The following is an 18,640-nucleotide window of genomic DNA, read 5'->3' on the forward strand; positions in this document are numbered from 1 at the left end:
CCTTCTGTATTTGGGATGCCTGAGGATCTACATTTGGAACTGTAAAGAGATCTAACACAACACATCTCCAGGTGACACGGCAAACCGTAACTGGCTCCTTTGGCCTCAATCTGGGGCAAAATGTGACCACCCAAATGCTTCTTTAGACTTTACATGGAATCTTTCACTGTTCCTCCTAATACTTCCCAGGACCCTCCTGCTCTCTGTACCTTCAGGGTCAGTTAATAAAGATGGATATCTAGATATTGCACAGTTACACAAGACTGCAGGTCTAACCTGAAGTGGCTGCAAGCTAGCCAGATTCTTAGATACATCATCTAAAGTCACTAACATTCACCACACAAAAACAAAGAATAGTAATTTATTGCATCTATACAATTAGAAAATTTTGCTGATACTGCTAAACTAAAATGTTTCAATATAGACAGGTTCTAAAGACACAATGCTTACATGTCATGGATCGTTAGGCAGCGTAAAGAGGATATATCACCCTGTTCGAGTGGTGAGGAAAATACTATTTACATTATACCTTTCCATATCCTCTAAGATTTTCTTTGCATAACATCATGTTATGCTGATAACATCAGCAATTGACACATATTTTTACACTGTCATAAATGCACATATTTTTTTGCGGTAAATACACAAATTGCATCCCTACTCATTGAGACAAATGTAAAGGACAGTTAGATTGTGCATTAAGCCTGTCAGTAATTGCAGAACAGCGAAGAATGGGACGGGTGTCAACAGGAAAAAGATGGATTATGGACATCTGGGAGAAACAAGGCTGAGAGAAGCAACAAAACTTTTCCTATACTAGCTCAGTAGGAAGGCATCCACCCACAATTATTGATCAGACAAAAAATCATTATTCCAGTAAGTACTTCTGAGCCATCCTGAGGGATTCAGTTCACTCTGGATTCCCTCAGTTTCACCCTGGAATTGTTGAAGAGGAGTAAAGAGCAACCAGGACTTCCAGTGTCACCTTCCATGGCACAATATCCCCTAGTGAAATCCCGACCTCCTGAACATGAACCATATGCTTTGAAAAACTGAAATGTTCGGTCAGATTCCTCATTGTTACTGCTTTTCAAACTGAATGTGCCTTTCTACAGTGCTGTGTGGAAGGTGAAGAAAGCTTCTAGACTTCTGTCAATCCTGCCCAAAGAGACAACCTGAGGCAGTAACTCATTCTCACACCTTCCTAATGCACAAATGCTTTGCTATAAGAATTCTCTTCCCCGATCAAGAAGGACAAGAGCACTGAAAGAGCCAAGAAACTGAAAAAGCCCAGATATTGGTTCTGGTAAGCCAAAGAAAAGAAAAGAGCCAGTCAAGTCCTGGGTATTTCCAAGCTGACCGTCAGAACATCTTGCCATGGACCTCAGTTTCTTGGTCTCTGGTCATCACTTCAGTTTCTCCCTGACTTATCCTCCTGTAAGCTTATCTTCTCTAGAGAATAAAGGATGCTTTTTTCATGTAAATCAGATCATAAACAGTCACAAAAAAATGGTTCAACTTTTTCTTTTTTTAAGTAAACATTAACTATGCTTAATTTAAGTCAAGAAACCTCTTCATTTTCTTGAGCCACATACTTAATTAGACTCCTTCAATAGCTGAATGTCGCAATGTTTATTGCTGAGGTAGATATCTCAAACAGGTCGTGGCCAGCTGGGAGATTCCTTGGCTGGTGGAGTTTGAGCTGTTCATCCACCTTTCTGTTTTTCTGCATCCCTCTGAGGATTACCTCATTCTCCGTTTGCTCAGCAGACCTTTTTTCCCACACTGCTACTGTTGTCTTGTATGATCATCTGGTGTGGAGTGAGATCGGAAGGGTTTAATCTTGAAAACCTAGTGTTTGAGTAAAAAATACAATGAAGATTTATTTTGCTTTCAGTTTACAATGAGTGTCTATATAACAACTTTGAGATCTAAATTCTCTTCTGTAGAATGGGAATAACTGTACTTTCCCATTTCCTAAGCTGAATTCATCAATATTTACAAAACCATAAGATCCTCAGCTGCAGAGAGACATAGAATTAAAAGTGTATAAACAAAAATGAGCAAAAATCTGGAATAACAACTTTGTGTTTTCACACTAGTGTTTACAAGTTGCATCCAGCTTGTCTTCCCCAGCATTGTGAAATACCTTCCTACAACAGAGATACTCCCTGTGCAGTCTGCCTGTTCTCCTATAGAACCTTTACATTGTAGCATTTTAGAAAACACGGGAGACTTCAAAAGCGTTTTTAGGGCTGAAATAGTGAAAAGCTTTTTCCAACAAGGAGGAAGAGTAGAGGTCAGGAGATGGGAATTATGTCATATGTCACAAAAGAAACCTCCTGCAATTACAGGTACTGAGGAAAATCAGCCACCAATCTAAAGCTCTTTCCCACCAAGGAGTTATTTTGGTAATATTTAGTGTATTTGAAATTCACTATATGAAAAGCAGTTGGTTCGCTTTGCATAAGGTCAGTGTTTTACAATATATGGGAAGTTCAGCTGTTGTGTTTCAATGAGATTTCCAGGCACACCTCAGTCTCTTACATCCTATTGAGGAGTTCTTAGCTTGATGGGATTTCCAAGCTTTATTTAAAGAATGTGTTATGATTGTTCCCCAGGAGGTAGGACTAGCAATTGTAATCAGGAAGGAGCTCTAAAACTTGGACTTCAGGTACTGATTAAATTTTTTAGTGATGAAAAAGCTACACTGTGATACAGCCTTTCTGTTCCTCTGCAGCAGTGCCTGTCAGATCTTCTACAGAAGCATCACACAGACAGACCATTTTTTGAGGAACATTATCTCCTGACATCTGAGACTACAGCAATCACCTTTTTTTTTGTCTGTAGCAAAAGTGAAGCATAAAAAAATATGTGTCATAAGCTATTTAGCTTTGTTCTTCAGATATTTCCTGGTCTAAAACTACTCTTGCTGTAGATGTGAAGAGGGTTTTTCTCTCACAGTTGTCATTAGCTGTTACAATTATTAGAAAATATTGCAGCATCTGGTGGATAGACATCTGTGAGACAATGGTGACATCTTCATTGGTACAGGTGCCTCAGTGGAGTGATACTCCTGTGAGGATATGCCCACAAAATTCAATTCAGGAACCCTGTGATTGGTGTCACTTTACTCTTACGACAACCCTTGATATGTTCTAAAGGTCATAAGAAAAGATCTTGCTGAAAATTAAAGACTTGTTTTTGAGATCTCTTAAAAGGGAGGGGAGGAAGAAGTAAAGGCTGAAAATGCCCTTAGAACTGCACTTTACCAGAACCTGAGGCAATCATTAGCTCTCTCAGCCTAGGCCTAACTTCCCTGCCAGAGAGTTACATCACGACCACAGAAGTTAAATAAAACCTTTTCCATTCTGGAGTTTAAAAACAACTTAATAGAGAAGATTTCGTATTAACAGGGTGGTTTCTTCCCCATAGCAGCGATGAACATGGAAAAATTGACCTGTGCCCAGTTTAGTCTTGACTTGCCTACTCCAGAATCTTTAAAGAGATTGTTTCACAAACACTAAGCTATGACCCTTCAAATGAGTTCATTTTGGTTCCTTAAATAGACAGGTGTCCACAGAGCACACTAATTGTCTCTTCTTTCTGTTTCTCAGAAGAACTTATCATTGAACAAAGCCTGAACTGCACTCAGTCCACAAGGGCAGCAAGATGCATTTTCAGTAGAGCTGGTTCCAAGAAAACAAATCACAAGAATATCAACTTGCTGTGGTGTTTCCCTAAAGAAAAAAAAAAAATGTGCAAACCTTTGAACCAGCTTTAATTTTAAAACCCACCTAGGAAGTGCTGTGATCTTCTGGCCCATAAAGTATGATCCCATAGAAGAAAGCCACTGAAATAAGATTGGGAAGGATGTACCAAAACCACATGAAAAATCTCCAAGTGAGATGTTATGCTTTTGTACATTTCTATCTGTATTATACACTACCACCTTGGTCTTTTTATTGTTATTAATTTTAATATGAGACGTACCTTCACGGGTCTTAGGTTCCATGTCAAACTCATCTGATTATTCCTCTGTTTGTCACTTGTCTAACACACCCATCTATCCGCACACTCTGCATCTTACTGTCGGAAACTTAAATAAAGGGGATTAAGAGCTGAGTCACAAAACACAACTTGGAAAAGATGAAAAAAGGTAGTGTGGGGTGTCAGAAAATCAGGTCTTCATTGTAGCATACCTGTCTTTCCTGGAAATCCTCTGGTTTACAGGTAGCTATTGTCCACAGCCTCTCTGACTTCTCTTGCAAGGAGAGGACAGAGCAGTAAGCACCAGATGACCTGAGCTGTTTTATCTGTGCCAGCACATCTTCTGCCTTCACTTAGTGTGAAAGCCTTTGGCTCTCACTGAGGGTCACTGTGCAGTTTCCCATTAAAAGACTCACGGCATTTACTGATTTTTGTCAGAATTCAACGGCTGCCAGCACTAACAGTGAAGGGAATTTTGCCTTCTCAGATGATGCACTCACATGTCCTTTGCATAAATAGGTGGTTAGTCAGCCAGATAGAGTAAGAGCAGTCCACCCACCAAAACTTGTTATTCCTCAACTCCTTGCCTTTTTTATTCCACCGTTTCAAAGTGCAAATGCTGAAGGAAGACTGAACTATTCAGCCACCTGTGCATTGTGGTAGGAACAGCACAACTCCCCCCGCCCTGGTGCATGCCGTGCAAAAGGTCCAAATTTAAAAAAAATAAAATAGAGAGAAAATGCTTGATGAGACTGTTGGCACGAACGTCAGGCAGCTTCCCCAGGGAGCGGGAGCCGCTATCTGCCGCGCTGGCCGCCGCCTGCCCCCCGCTGGCCCCGGAGCCGTGACAACCCCCGTGACCTCCCGTGTGCGGCGGGGTCGGGGCCGCCGGGAGCCCCCGGGCAGCTCCGCGGGCGGAGGCGCGGCCGGTGCTGGCTCGGTGCCCTCCTGCCTCGCCTGAACCTTTCATGAACCGCTTGCCCCGCAGCCTCCCCGGGCCGGGCCGGCCCCACCTCACCCCACCCAGAGCTCCCATTGGCCCCCGATGAAAGTCCAGCGAGCCTCCCGGCTGCTATATATATACATATATGAGGATGGGTGTCTGTCACCGCAGCGATGGCAGCCTGCAGCATCTTCCTCCGGCACCCCGCCCTCACCTGCTGCCGCGCCGCCGTGAGCCCCGTCGGGCGCCGAGCCCCCGCGCAGAGGTTACGAGCCTCGTCCCTCAGCGCCCTGCGGCCGGCGGCGCCCCCCGCTCCTCGGGGCCGCGGACACCCCCTGGCCGCGCTGCCCGGCCCCCCCAGCTGGCCGCTCATGGGCAGCTTGCCCGACGTCCTCTGGAAGGGGGGGCTCAAGAGGCAGCATGAGACGCTGGTGAGGCGGGCGGAGGGCTGGGGGGATGCTGCGGCGGGGGGAGCCAGGGGAGCACCCCGCACTCAGCAGGGGGATGGTTTCTTCTGCATCCCCAGGCTGAGTACCACAGGAGGTTCGGGAAGATCTTCCGCATGAAGCTGGGGGCTTTCGACTCGGTGCACATCGGAGCCCCCTGCCTCCTAGAAGCCCTGTACCGCCGGGAGAGCGCCTGCCCCCAGCGCTTGGAGATCAAGCCCTGGAAAGCCTATCGGGACTATCGCGACGAGGGCTACGGGCTGCTGATCCTGTAAGTGCATCCTGTTAGCGTCCCTGGGGAGCTGCGGGAAGGGCCGGTTGCTCCCTGCGGTGCCGGGGGAAGGTGCCCGGCGGATGCTGCGGGAGGGCGGTGACCGCCAACCTGCCGCGCCCGGCTCCGCGGCAACCGGGGCGCGCAACCCGGGCTGCGCTCCCGCGGGGCGGCGGTGCCGGCGGAGCCGCCGCACGGAGCAGGTTCCATCCCCTGTCCCCTGAGAAGCGGCTGCGGCGTCAGGTTGGCGCCCGCCGGTGCGATGGATGCGCTCGGCGAAGTCTTGTTGCACGTGTTGCGGATTCGAGGTTTTTCTGCTTTCTTTGTTCTTTAAGCCTTTCTCTTTCCAATGCCGCTGTTTTTAATTCAATCTAGGGAAGGAAAGGACTGGCAGAGGGTAAGAAGCGCCTTTCAAAAGAAATTAATGAAACCCAGGGAAGTTGCGAAACTGGACAGCACGATCAATGAGGTACTGCGCTTGCAGAAATTCTTTCTTTCTCTCCACTTCCCTTGGAAACCTGGGGAATAAAAGCAGATCAAGTGATCCGTTTTACCTGGATAGCTGTTGTCTGCTTAATAGTGGTAAAATCACGAGTTAATACTCTGAAATCAGGGAATAAGAAGTACAAACAGATTATTAGGGTCTGACCAAAAGTGAGACCAGGTGGAAACCTGTAGTTGAGATTGTCTGTCTCCACAGAACGATGATTCCACAATGATACAGGCTCCTGCAAACAGATTTTTTACTTAGTCTTCTTGCATTCAGTGTTTTTTTGCCTTGTACATTCTTATGTTCCTCCATTGAGGGAACACCTCTTTAACCTCGGTGTTCCTCATTGAGTTTGAGGAACATCTGTGATAAGCAGCTTAATCATTTTTTTTATGAAAATCCAGTATCCCTGAGGAGGAAAGCTCAGTTTGTCGAATTACGAACAGTAATAGCATGACAGTCATGTAAAATCCAAACCTTTGTTAACACAGGGGGAAATATAATCTTCTTCAAAGAAGAGGAAACATAAGATCTCTCCCTTATGTGAGATTATTATCTAGTTAAAAGACAGCTGAAATGCTAAATTACACAGGAATTTTATTAGTTGATGTCATTTTATTCCTTTCTTTCGTCTCTCTTCTCTCCACCACTTAGGTCCTAGAGGACTTCATGCACAGAATAGATGACATTTGTAACCACAGTGGACAAATAGAAGATGTCTATTCAGAATTCAACAAATGGTCCTTTGAAAGTGAGTTGCTTTTTGCCTGAGAATGATACACATTTTGTACCTGCCATGGCATTTTAGTTAAAGTACAATCAATGATGATGGTGAAGGCTGATAGTTTCCAAACTACCAGCTACAGTATCATGGAAAGTGGATTGCATGAAAGGCAGGGGACCATCAGTGTATGTGCAGAATTCATCAGCATCTATACAAACTCTTCAGTTCTGTCAAGTTATCTATGTGGCTTGTAAAAAAATAATAAATAAATCAAACGTTAACCATGACTTAACAAAAACCTGGGGGAATCACAGTGCATTTATCTAGAATGGGATCAGATAGCCCATGACCATTTTTGTCCATCTGATGTTTGTTAATTAGCAACAACACAAGATCCAATAAATGATCCAGTAATGGTGAATAAGTGTTCATTGTAGACAAGGGTTGGAAAATCCTATTTTAAATGTTTATATTGGGATTGAGAAGCACTGGAATAAGTTACCAAGACAGGAGCCTCCAGCTTTAGCAACCTGTCAGAGTGCAGTAAGGAGCTAGGAATGACTTTGGGCAGAAGAAACTGCATCAGTGGTTCCCATCACAGAGGGAAGGTCGGGTATAGTGTGTAACTGAACAAGCTCCGCCAGACCTGTCTGCTCTGGGCTGGCTCATCTCAGCAACCTGTGCACTGAGTTCTTGAAAATCTTTCAGTGGTGACGGCTGCTTTTGGAAAGGAAGAAATAGGAAGTGACAACTTTAGGGGGAAAAAAAAGCAAACAATCAAACAAAAAGAGCTCAAATGGAAAGAGGTGGAAACTGGTGGAGTGTGGGATGCTGCCGGTGTTGGCAAATGGTTTCTGTGGAAAGGGCTGGGAGATGCTGGACTAGGTGGCCTCCTCAGATCCTGTTTTCCTACTACTCTGTTCTCTTCTGTTTGCCAAACAGCTTACTTGCTAAATATGCCAGCCCTGCTAGGCAGAATGATCTGTTGCTTATGTAAGGGGATCAGTGGTAATTAGAATCTGTGAAGAAAGTGCTACTGTAAGAGCACCTTAGCTAGATATGCTGCTACTTGGGTCTGAGACAAACATGCAGACGGTGAAGTACTGTTCTCATAGACGTGTATCGCAGAACAGGGAGCATTTTTCAGAAGGATAACCCAAACCATTCCTTGGTAACAAATGGGTGACACCATGCACGCTCTTTGTTGATATCATTTAATGATAATATTGCTTAATAACAGGTATCTGCCTGGTGCTGTATGGAAGAAGGTTTGGTCTCCTACAGCAGGATGTAGAGGAAGAAAGTTTGAACTTCATCAAGGCTGTAAAAACGGTATGGAAAAGTCTTTACTGTCATTATTTTCTACCCCTACTATGACTGAGAGGATACTAGTTTAAATGGGTCACCCCAAAAAGAAGTTCAGGCTTCTGTGCTACATCCATATTGGCAACTTTGCACATCCAAGGCAACACTTGTATGCACAATGCTAGTACTGCTCATTTATGAAATGCCTAAATCTGTAGGGGAAAAAATGCTGTGTGGGCACCGGACTAATCCTGAAAATAGAGTCATCAGGTTGGCTGGTTAACTTTCCTCTCCCTCTGAGACACCTGTTGTGCAACACTGCTGATAGTTGGGTGGGACTCTTGGAGTTGTGTGGGATTATGCAAATACACTGGATGCAGAGGTTTAGTCATTCCTGCGAGCACACCTGCCATGCATCTTGCTGCAACTTGGACTCTAGTGACATGTATCTGCCTAATTTTAGCCATCTAAAAGATAAGCATCTAGCCTTGCCTAGTATTTTAGCTCCATCCATTGTCAAGGGAGAGAGTGTCACTGCCAAACGGTGGCTTGTCCAATTCTAAACCAGTTGCCTAAAATAGATAGGATGAATCACCCACCAGAGAGGCCACCCATCCTCCACTGACTGTCCCTAATTTTTAGCTGGGTAAAGTCTAAGTAGGTTGAGACCCTCCCTTTCTGTCTAGAATGGAAAATCTGTCAGAATCTTGACTTCCTGAAAATTGCCCCTTACTTCACAGTCTAATTTTGTTCATATATTGCAAGCAGCTAGATTAAAGAAATATTTCAAAAACTCTTTCTCCTCTACAGATGATGGCTACTTTTGGAATGATGATGGTGACCCCTGTGGAACTCCACAAGAGTCTGAACACAAAAGTCTGGCAAGCTCATACTAAAGCATGGGATGATATATTTAAAACAGGTTATTCATTTTTTTAAACATGATTTCTGTCCTTTCCCTTCTGCTCTTTTTCCTACTGGGTGGAATTAATTTTCTTCATACTTGCTACTGCCCTACACTGCTGTTAATTGCTGCCAAGATTGAGCCACTTTTGTGAACGACAAACCTATTCCAAGCATAGGAGCACTGTTTTCTTGTGACTAACACTTAGCTCAGGATGTGAAGCAATACCTAATTCCCAGGGAAACCCCAGAAATTTGGGAGCCAGCAATATCATGAATCCACTTTCATCTGTCAAAGAAGTAAATAGCTAGAGAGTGCATAATCTCTTTAAGGCAAGGTAGACGAGTGAGAAAAGGGACATCCCTCAAAGGGACCTCAAAGGGAGTTGTTTTCTTGAGAAACAAGAATTTTACATGCAACAAAAGACAAACAGTCTAAAAAAAAAAAAGAAGAAATTATAGGTTTTCCGAACAACCTGCAATATAGTTGAAAGTTCTAAAAACAGAAGCAATATAAATCATAAGGTACGGTTTGGCTTTTTGACAACATTTTCTATTTAAGATTAATTGGCCTTCAAGGTTATGAAAATTACTCTAACTCCACATATCAATTTAAGTTTATATTTTTCAATATTTTGCTAGGAAGAGACACTTATAGCTAAAGATTAAGAGGTTTTGGCACTTGTAAGACTAAGGGATATATTTCTCTCACGTATTTGAATACTTGATACTTGAGGAGTTTTGGTCATGCCAGCCACACATGCACTTATTTTATTGCTTCTTAGTTTATGGGTTTTAGGAATGACACTTTAAACCAGTTTTGTTCAGAAAAACCAGTTTGACACCTTCACTTGACATGAATAGTTCCTTATTAGGAACTGGTTTTAACAACCGGTATATTCATGAGAAAGGGTGGGCAAAATCTAGCTCTCTATACTAAAAAAAAAAAAACAGCATGTAAATTTGACATCTATTTTTATCTTCCCTTAGTAAATCAAAGGCTCAAGTTTCCCCTTGGGGAGACTGAGTGCTAAATCTCTGATTTTTTTAACAGCTTGATCCCCTTTGAAAATTCAACCTAATAAATCTTACGTGCTGTATTTCTGTTTGCTGAATATTCCACTGAACACATCATGGATTTCCTTTCCTAATTTAAGAAAGCAGAATTCCTAATAACTTGCAGGAGCTCTTTCTGTTGATTTTGTGACCAAGTTCTTTGTTTAAAAAGTGAAAATATCATTATTTGTTCCGCATCATTCTAATTTCTAGAAATAAAAAAAGAGCACAGCTTGGTGTCCTCTTTCAAAATCCTGCATGTAAGATGTATTTTTGCAGTATTTTTAGTGACTTTCCATTAATTACCTTGTGCTCCTCCCTCCTCAGCCAAGCACTCAATTGACTGTCGGTTGGAAAAACACTCTGCAAACCCTCGGGAGGATTTCCTGTGCGACATCTACTCTGGGGGACAACTGTCCAAGAAGGAGCTGTATGCGGCCATCGCGGAGCTCCAGATCGCCGGCGTTGAAACGGTAAACCTGACTTTCCAAGGGCTGCTTAAAAGGACCATACTGCCAACCCCCCTTACTTCCATAACATTCAAGAGTGAGCTACTTCTGTAGTTCTGTGGCCTAAATACAAGTTAATTTTTACCTGAAATCTCTAATTCTTTCTTCTGTTTGTTGCCCCAAGAGAACAACTGGGATGGCTCACAGTTTTGGGCTTACAAATCACCACAAGGCAGTGACCAGCCGTAAATGTTGCTTTGAACTTTTGGCAACTTCTTGTTTCTGTCACCACAAACGGAGACCTTACATTTCTTTTTGGTTGCTTTCAGACGGCCAATAGTTTACTGTGGGCTTTGTATAACATTTCGCGCAATCCACATGTTCAGCAGAAGCTTTTCCAGGAAATACAGAGTGTTTTGGCTGCTAATGAGAGTCCAAGTGCTGAGAACCTGAAGAATATGCCTTACCTAAAAGCATGTCTGAAAGAATCCATGAGGTAAAGTTCTCAAATAATTTGCAAAAAACAAAATGATCACAAAGTTTTTTACCGGCTAGTGTGTACTAGGAAGAAAGACATTTCTAGAATATGATTTTGTTCACTTTGTTGTTTAGGGTAAACTACGACAGATACAGGAAGAAAAAAAACGCTGGAAATTTAATTCTTTCTGTTTCTTTCCATGCAGATTGACACCCTCGGTGCCATTTACCACTCGCACCATCGACACAGAAGTGGTTCTGGGAGATTATGTACTGCCCAAAGGGGTAAGTCAATTAATTTAGGCTATTATAATATTTTGTCGTTGATTAACTGTCCTGTAAACCACTGGAGCCAGTCATATTTCAGTCTCAAAATGACTTTGCCCAAGGACTAGTCCCTGGATAAAGGATGAGGAATTCACGCGAAGAATTCCCGTAAACTGAAAACCGTACATGCCTGCACTGCCATTGCATTTAGGCAAAAATATTTTGGTGTGTTATTTCAAAAACATTTTTCAAACTTTCCTATGATTTTCTGAGGAAACTATGGCCTTTTCTGTGTTTGAACTAATCTCCAGAGAATTACACTGCCTCTTCTGAGGAAACTGTCTCGCCTTTGCTTTTGCATTTTTTTTTCCATTAACAAGCTTATTCACTTGGTAGCTCTAAGCCAGTTTGTAATGAGCCTCTCTCTATTGCTTTGTTTATAGACCGTGCTGATGATAAATAGCCATGCCCTGGGTTGCAACGAAGAGTACTTCAGCGGCTGGACTCAGTTTAAACCAGAGCGCTGGTTTCAGAAGAATTTAATAAACCCTTTCTCCCATGTTCCATTTGGCATTGGGAAGAGGATGTGCATCGGGCGCCGCGTAGCAGAGCTGCAGCTTCACTTGGCCCTTTGCTGGGTAAATTCTCTTCTGTACACAATGCCTGGCTGTTGTTCTCCGTCTAATCGGAAGATCTAGAAGCTGAAGCGTGCTAACTGAAATGTTTGTGTTTCAGCTCATCCGCAAATACCAAATTGTAGCAACTGACAACAAACCAGTAGAAACGCTCCACTCAGGAATCCTGATTCCCAGCCGGGAGCTTCCCATTGCCTTTCACAGGAGATAAGGTACGTGCATGAGGGTCTCCTGAGTACATGAGACTGCTTTTTGAGCCTCATTCAGAATTTTTATAGAACTGTGAGTGTAAGAGAACAGACATTTTTCTAAGCTTTATTCTCACAATGTGAGATTTATTAAATGCCATCACATTTTGTTACTTTTACTGAAAAATATTCAATGTGCTAAGAAGACAAATTTTGTATGGCTCAAGGTTCTGAAGTTAGCTGTCTAGCTTTAAACTCCAAGAGAACATGTCTTCTGTGCATGATGCAGATCAGAAATGGGGAATCAAAATGTATGTGCTGTTGGGGAAAATAATAGCCATTATTTTGTTATATTGTAACTTATCCACTACATTTCTAAAAGATATTTCTTGAAAAATAGCATTTGATTTTGAGCATCAATATACAGATTAAAAAGAAAATGCCCTAGTGAAGGAACAGTGCACCAGGACACTACAGAGTTTAGATTAGAAAACTTGGTTTTAAGCAGAAGGACAAATAAATATCTATTTGTAAATAGCTGTACAATGTTGCAACTTATTGTACATTGTAACATGTTCTCTGCTCACAAACTTATACAAATAAGCTAAAAGAAAAGCTTACTTGTATAAAAGTCTGAATTGGAAAACTGAGTCTTTGATCTGGAATTAACTCCTCAGATTAGTGACATTTAAATACCATGGGAGATATGTTTTTGCTGGCCAACACCACAGGAAAAAAATCACCCAAGATCATTTGAGTAAGGCTATTCCTTCCTTTAACTCCTTTAACTGAAGCTTGTTCAGTGCTTTTGCTTTCAAATGATCAATCACTATATAGATTATTTTTCTCTTTAGCACAGCTCGCAGAAAACAGATGACAATCCTACTGCTGCCTTCTCTGGAAATACATGCATTGACTGGGAAAGCCAAAGCCTACGGTAACCAGTGGAGAAACTGCAACACACGTCCCTGGAACAATTGCTAAGCCAGAAATAGTATCAACAAAAGCTCCCATACTGTTTTATTGGAAAATGTGGTTAGTTACTTCAGTTGTAGTTAGCAATGTTAAGAGAAAAGAAAAATACCATGCACCTTCATACACCTATGCAAAATACTGATTTAGTGCAGCTGAGGGACTGTGTGGGATAGAGCTGGATAACGAGCTGTGGAGTGTTATGTGTGGTTCTTCTTAGCACACGGTGAAGTTATTATAAGCTCAGGCTGTTCAACAGGCTGGCTTGGAAAGAGCTGGTTTCCAGTTTGTGGGTATCATATAGGACACCTGGGGGAACAACGGTCACACTGAACTGGTCCTGTTAGCTCAGAGCTGAAGAGTTTTGAGGAGTCAGCTCAACAAGAAATTTGCTTAGTCCTTATGAAATCACCAATGTCATGAATTAAACTGAGAAGTTAAAACACTAACAACAGGGCTTAAAAATCAGGATGTTATCTTAATAGAAGGGAAATAAGGACAAAGCTATGTAACAGGACTTATTCTTCATGCCTGCACAGTACATTGACTTGGACAGTTCCAACACTGTCCCTGCCACATACCCTGCTCTTTTCAATAGAGGATTTCAAGGCTCCAGCTCCCACACAAGCCATTTTTATCACACCTTCTTTATAAAACTTTAGTGGCCTTTCATTGCATGAGAGGCCTTATCCGTAAATAGAATCACTGGAATCCTATGGGTTCTGCCGCTGTTAAATGATGATTATCCTAACAGGATAGTTACTTAATCAGATAAATAATATTAAATGTATGTTTCAAAAAACACAGGAAATAAGGACCCTAAATGTTTCAAAGAGGTCTGTTTCTTATGGAGATTTCAATACCTGTATCTAAAGGTTAAAGTTGTCACTGCCCAGCATGAAACACCGTGTTAGCTATTACAGTCACTAGTGTATTTTTCCCATGATGCAGTTTCAAGTACAGGTTTATATATATAACCACTAATGGTTATTTTTATTTGTTTACACTCTGAAATGATACAAGTTGTTAGCATTTGTTGATCTGTCTCCTACAGTTCTTTTTGTTTTCCTCTGCTGTTATACTCAGACATGTAAATGTAGCCATATTACAATGTGTCAAGCAATTTGTGCACCATTTGAATCTTTCCAGTCAATTTGGTAATGGTCAATTTTCTAATAAAGTAAAGATATTTTTTTTCTATAAATAGTCTTCCAGAGTTTGTTATAAAGTCTTTGTAGCCTTACAGAAATCCTGTCTTTCATGGTAACTCCTTGCCAAAAAAAGTGCTGTGGAACTGCCGCCCCTCTGCTTAATATCCTCAATGGGCTTGAACTTGGAGTTCTGCAAAATCGAGTTACTTTAATTCAACGCTGAAAAAATTCTGCTTTATGATACCCCCAAGCTGCAAGACTGTGTTCTATAAACAGGCCTTAGCTGGGAAGGTGCTTGACCAGGGAGCTGCATCCCAGGTTAGCAAGTGTGAGGGAGTTCAGCCCTGCAGCACAGAACTTGGGTGCCACACTCCCCTTGTGCCATTAGTCCTCTTGCCATTCCTTCAACCCAGGTTAGTACCAGTGTTCAGGAATGTGTTACATCCATGCCTACAGTTGCTTTCCCTCTATACAATGTTGTCAGAGCTCAGTGAATGCAAGCTTTCTGCATCCATAGCACAGTACAAACATGTTCCTCTGCAGCAGGCACAATACTCAGGTCTCCAGGGGTGGGATTGTTACATTTCTCTGCTATTACAAGATAAAATCTATAATGTAAAGTTTTGAGGAAAGATAAAGTAGTTTGAACCTTCACAGGATCAGAATAAATGATGTATATATAAAAAAGCCATCCACCCAGCACTGTGACTGGCAGCCTGATGGTTACACAAAGAGTAAATTGGACAGGTATCAAACCCATGCTGTCTTTGCCAAGTGCAGGCTGCCTCCGATTGAGTGAATGATGGTGTAAGAAAAACTGTACATCACTGGGTGAGAATGTCATTCTTCTGCAAATTGTATTGCCGTGTGTACTTCACAGTGACTGTAGCTTGTGCTGCTGGAATTAATTTGGCAGCTGTGAGCATGGGGTCCCTGAGCCCAGGGCAGGTGGGCTGGGAGACCACGGGAGCTCACCCCATCCCAAGGAGCTGGGCTTGCTTGTGCTAAGGCGCAAGGCTGCATGCATGGGGAGATCTACCCAAGCTGCTACAACAATAATATACATTTAGTCTTTTTTATAGCATTATAAACTAATATTACTCGATTAGAAACAATGGAGTTGTGGCAACTTGAAACAAGTGTTAACAGAAAGTCAGGACTATTGTTCAATTCCAAGCACATCACGTTGCTCACAAACGTTCTGATGATTTAAGTTTTAAAGACAGCCAAAGAAAAGAGGTGTTATCTAGTTGAACTGACCTTGACAGCCTACTTATCAGCTATTTCAAAATCCTTTATTATGTCTGTATAGTAAATCACAGGTTCGTGCTTGCTGGACTGCTCATGATTTTCACTATTTAAATTTAGTGGACTCAAAGATCTATGTGAGTGTTGCTCTGAGTAAGGTTTTGCCCAGCTCTATACATGCAGAGGTACAAATGTGTGCTGTCTTCTGAATTTCTAAAAGTACAATAACCACTGACCTGGAAAATTTTGTTCCGGAATCTTTGTAGATTTTCAAGTTCCTGAAGTTTTCAAAGAACTTCATTAATCTGCTACCTCAAAGTAAATGTCCAAAGCAATTTCCCTAGGAAATAGGTAATTATCCAACTACACAGATAATGAATGACCGAGCCAGACTGGCACATTAAAAAACCCATAAGGCTTTTTTTTTTTTTTTCTTGTATTTCAGAAACATGAAAAATAGCATAATGCTTCTGAGATTAATAAATGTCTATGAAACCTTTTACCTACGTTCAGCTGGATAAATTCAGTTCAGTTCTTTGCTTCCTTGAAATTATTTGTTCGTTCAGAATTACGTATTAAAAATACAATGACAACACTACTACTCTGTCCCCATTTCCTACCGTTACTCCTAAGAGGAAGGCAGCTGGATTGTAAAATGAATGGAACTAATTGGCCTCCACATTAACTTTCTCAACAAGGAAATGAATGAGGTTTACATATCCAAAAGGAAGTTAATTCTGTTCAGGCTTTAGGCATGTTAGTAGGAATGATACAGACAAAGTTGGAGCCAACTAATCGGTGCCTTTTTCTTTTTTTTCTAATGAATAAAGATTGACAGTTTTCAGGAATTGCATTTTTTTTTACGTATATTTTGTTCATTATAAACTGGTTATTGTATAGTATGATCTGAGTCAGTCTCTGCTTACATCTTTCAGCGCTGTGATGAGATGACAGATAATGTGTTCCAGTCTGTCTTCTTCCAAACTGAGAAAGTTATTTGTTCTCAACAACTAGAGGTAGAATTAATGCCTGTTGGTGCTGACTTTAACTAATGGGCCCAAGCTCTGAAAAATGAATTCTGCAAAATATTAATAGCTAAAGTTCATTTCAGAACATATTTTAAGATAACAACTCATCACGTGCCTAATTTTAAATACGTGAAACAGCATCTTGACCTCAGTGGGACTGCATGTGTATGTGTGGGGTTTTTAATGCATTATTACTTTTTATAAAAGGAGAAATTTTAACAATGTTCAGCATATCATTTGTGGAACACATATCCAGAATTCATGTAAGAGTTGTAGCTTTAGAAGAAAAAGCTGCCTTTCTTTGTCAGATAATTGCAACAAAGGACCTATTGAGTTGAGACTACAAGTCATGTCATTATTCTCTTATCCTGGATGTTCGTGTTGTTCTTATAACTTGTGGATTGATGTACTGTAGTGTGGGTGGCTGCATTCACATTTTTTTGATCTGTCCTTCCAGGCATGGCTTGGGAAAAAAGTATTAATATTATATTACAAAACTGAGCATTATGCTTGTCCATTTACATTAATCCTTGGGTATTTCTGAGTATCAGATTTCTGAGTATCTGTCAAGTATCTGTATCATATTTCAAGAAAGTAAAAAACAGAGAGATGCTGAGGTTTTTTTGCCACAGAAACAGCACATGCCCTGACCTTCCTGCCAATGCTGCCAACTCTCTACTCTCGTGTTCAGTAGCTCGGGGCCACAGTCCCACTGCCTTAAATCCCTTTCACACAATGAAATATAAACTGGCAATACATTTGTTGACATTGCAGTCATGAAACTGGTATCAGCCAATATAGAACCAACACAATTCTTTGTGCAGGGCAGTGTAACAGGTATGGATGGAGACCGCACTTAGGATCTGGTTCAACCTTACACTGCATTTTTTCAAAGACAGCCCAACTCTCTGTGTGGATGTTACTGTTCACTTCTTTTTTGTCTTTTATTCCAGAAGTTCATTAACACCTCATACTATACTTATCTGGACCCTATCTTCTATATTCTTATATTCTTCTTTGCTAGTGGAGGAAGTGCTAAACTGCCTTTCAAGTCTGTCCATACTTTTTGTCTCAGCTGTATGATCAGCAGCTTGTGGCTTTGGAACAACATAAAAAGCTAAACTCAAGCTATAGTATTTGGATTCAGAAGGAGCTTTAGAAATCTTTACATTGCGAGGTCTGGACAGAGCAATCCTCCTCCTGACAAGAATAGCAACAATGAGACTTCTTTATGAGGGAAAATATTTTTCTCCAAGGAACAATGTCAAAACAAGTGTGGAATGGAATGTATTTTATAATCAGGGTAAATTATACTTTGCTTTCTTGGGCATGTTTGTCTCGACAAGTTCGAACTCTTTGCCTCTAATTGTTAAGAGTGTTGAATAAACTCCAGGCACCGTGTGTCAGAGAAGCAGAGGCAGCTGCTGGCAGGGAGCACAAGGCGATAAAGGGGAACTCTGAACACAAGAGTTACCCCTTGGTCTTCCCAAACTGCTGTGCACATTTGTGATACTTTACCCTCCGCTATCAACTTTGGTGCCCAGAAACTTGATAGTAAATCAAACAAATCACATCTGATTCATCCTGCTATTGAACTGTGTTCCACTTTAAAAAAAAAAAAAAGAGGAGATAGGAGAGAAGCAGGGGAATGGTGCAGGTCTTGTCTACCTTGAACGAAAGGGTATCCTTGCTGTCAGGTGGACTTCCAGCAGCACTGAGTTGGCTCAAGGTGATGAAAGGAAAAATGTTCTGTATATTTAATGGAAATAATAGAAGGAAGTCTTTGAAAAACTCAAAGCTTGGGCAATGTGAGTTACACGTATCTAGACTTTCAAGATCCTACAGACGAAAGCCTTTTATTCTTGTCTCAGTTATAACAATGGGAATCACAAATAGCTTTTCTGTGAGATCAATGCCTGAATCAAGATCAGTCCCAACTTGGTTGAGGGCAAAGGTACCCAGGTATCTGATCGGGGTCAGCCAAAAGCCAGCTCAATCCATGTGAGGGTAAAGGTCAGTCCTGGGACTAAAACAAAGGTCAGTCCCAGGCCTAAAACTGGGAGCAGCTCGGTGGCTTTGCAGGAACCTTCAACCACA

At 41.6% G+C, this 18,640-nt stretch overlaps 1 protein-coding gene across 2 annotated transcripts; it reads left to right on the forward strand.

Annotated features, from left to right (window-relative positions):
* The first annotated feature begins 4,219 nt into the window (after positions 1-4,219).
* On the forward strand, positions 4,220-14,320 carry LOC102098516 (1,25-dihydroxyvitamin D(3) 24-hydroxylase, mitochondrial). 2 transcript variants are annotated; one of them, XM_065032490.1, is made up of 12 exons: positions 4,220-5,364; positions 5,460-5,650; positions 6,026-6,119; positions 6,795-6,891; positions 8,105-8,196; positions 8,980-9,091; positions 10,456-10,601; positions 10,907-11,073; positions 11,261-11,339; positions 11,765-11,959; positions 12,057-12,168; positions 13,004-14,320. In XM_065032490.1, exons 1-11 carry the CDS (start codon positions 5,107-5,109, stop codon positions 12,165-12,167), a joined length of 1,542 nt encoding a protein of 513 aa, XP_064888562.1. In that variant the 5' UTR covers positions 4,220-5,106; the 3' UTR covers position 12,168; positions 13,004-14,320. The 2 variants fall into 2 exon arrangements, with proteins under 2 accessions (XP_064888562.1, XP_064888560.1); XM_065032488.1 differs by having other exon boundaries at positions 4,221-5,364; positions 12,999-14,320.
* The last annotated feature ends 4,320 nt before the right edge of the window (positions 14,321-18,640 follow it).

Source organism: Columba livia, chromosome 16 (genome assembly GCF_036013475.1).
Source record: "Columba livia isolate bColLiv1 breed racing homer chromosome 16, bColLiv1.pat.W.v2, whole genome shotgun sequence".
Classification (NCBI taxonomy): Eukaryota; Metazoa; Chordata; class Aves; order Columbiformes; family Columbidae; genus Columba; species Columba livia.

Excerpts from the sequence above, each read along its gene's own strand:
- LOC102098516 (XM_065032490.1), top strand. The coding sequence starts at position 5,107 with ATGGCAGCCTGCAGCATCTTCCTCCGGCACCCCGCCCTCACCTGCTGC. Across the intron at positions 6,120-6,794 it reads TGGACAGCACGATCAATGAG|GTCCTAGAGGACTTCATGCA; the intron begins GTACTGCGCTTG and ends TCCACCACTTAG. Across the intron at positions 11,960-12,056 it reads TTCACTTGGCCCTTTGCTGG|CTCATCCGCAAATACCAAAT; the intron begins GTAAATTCTCTT and ends TTTGTGTTTCAG.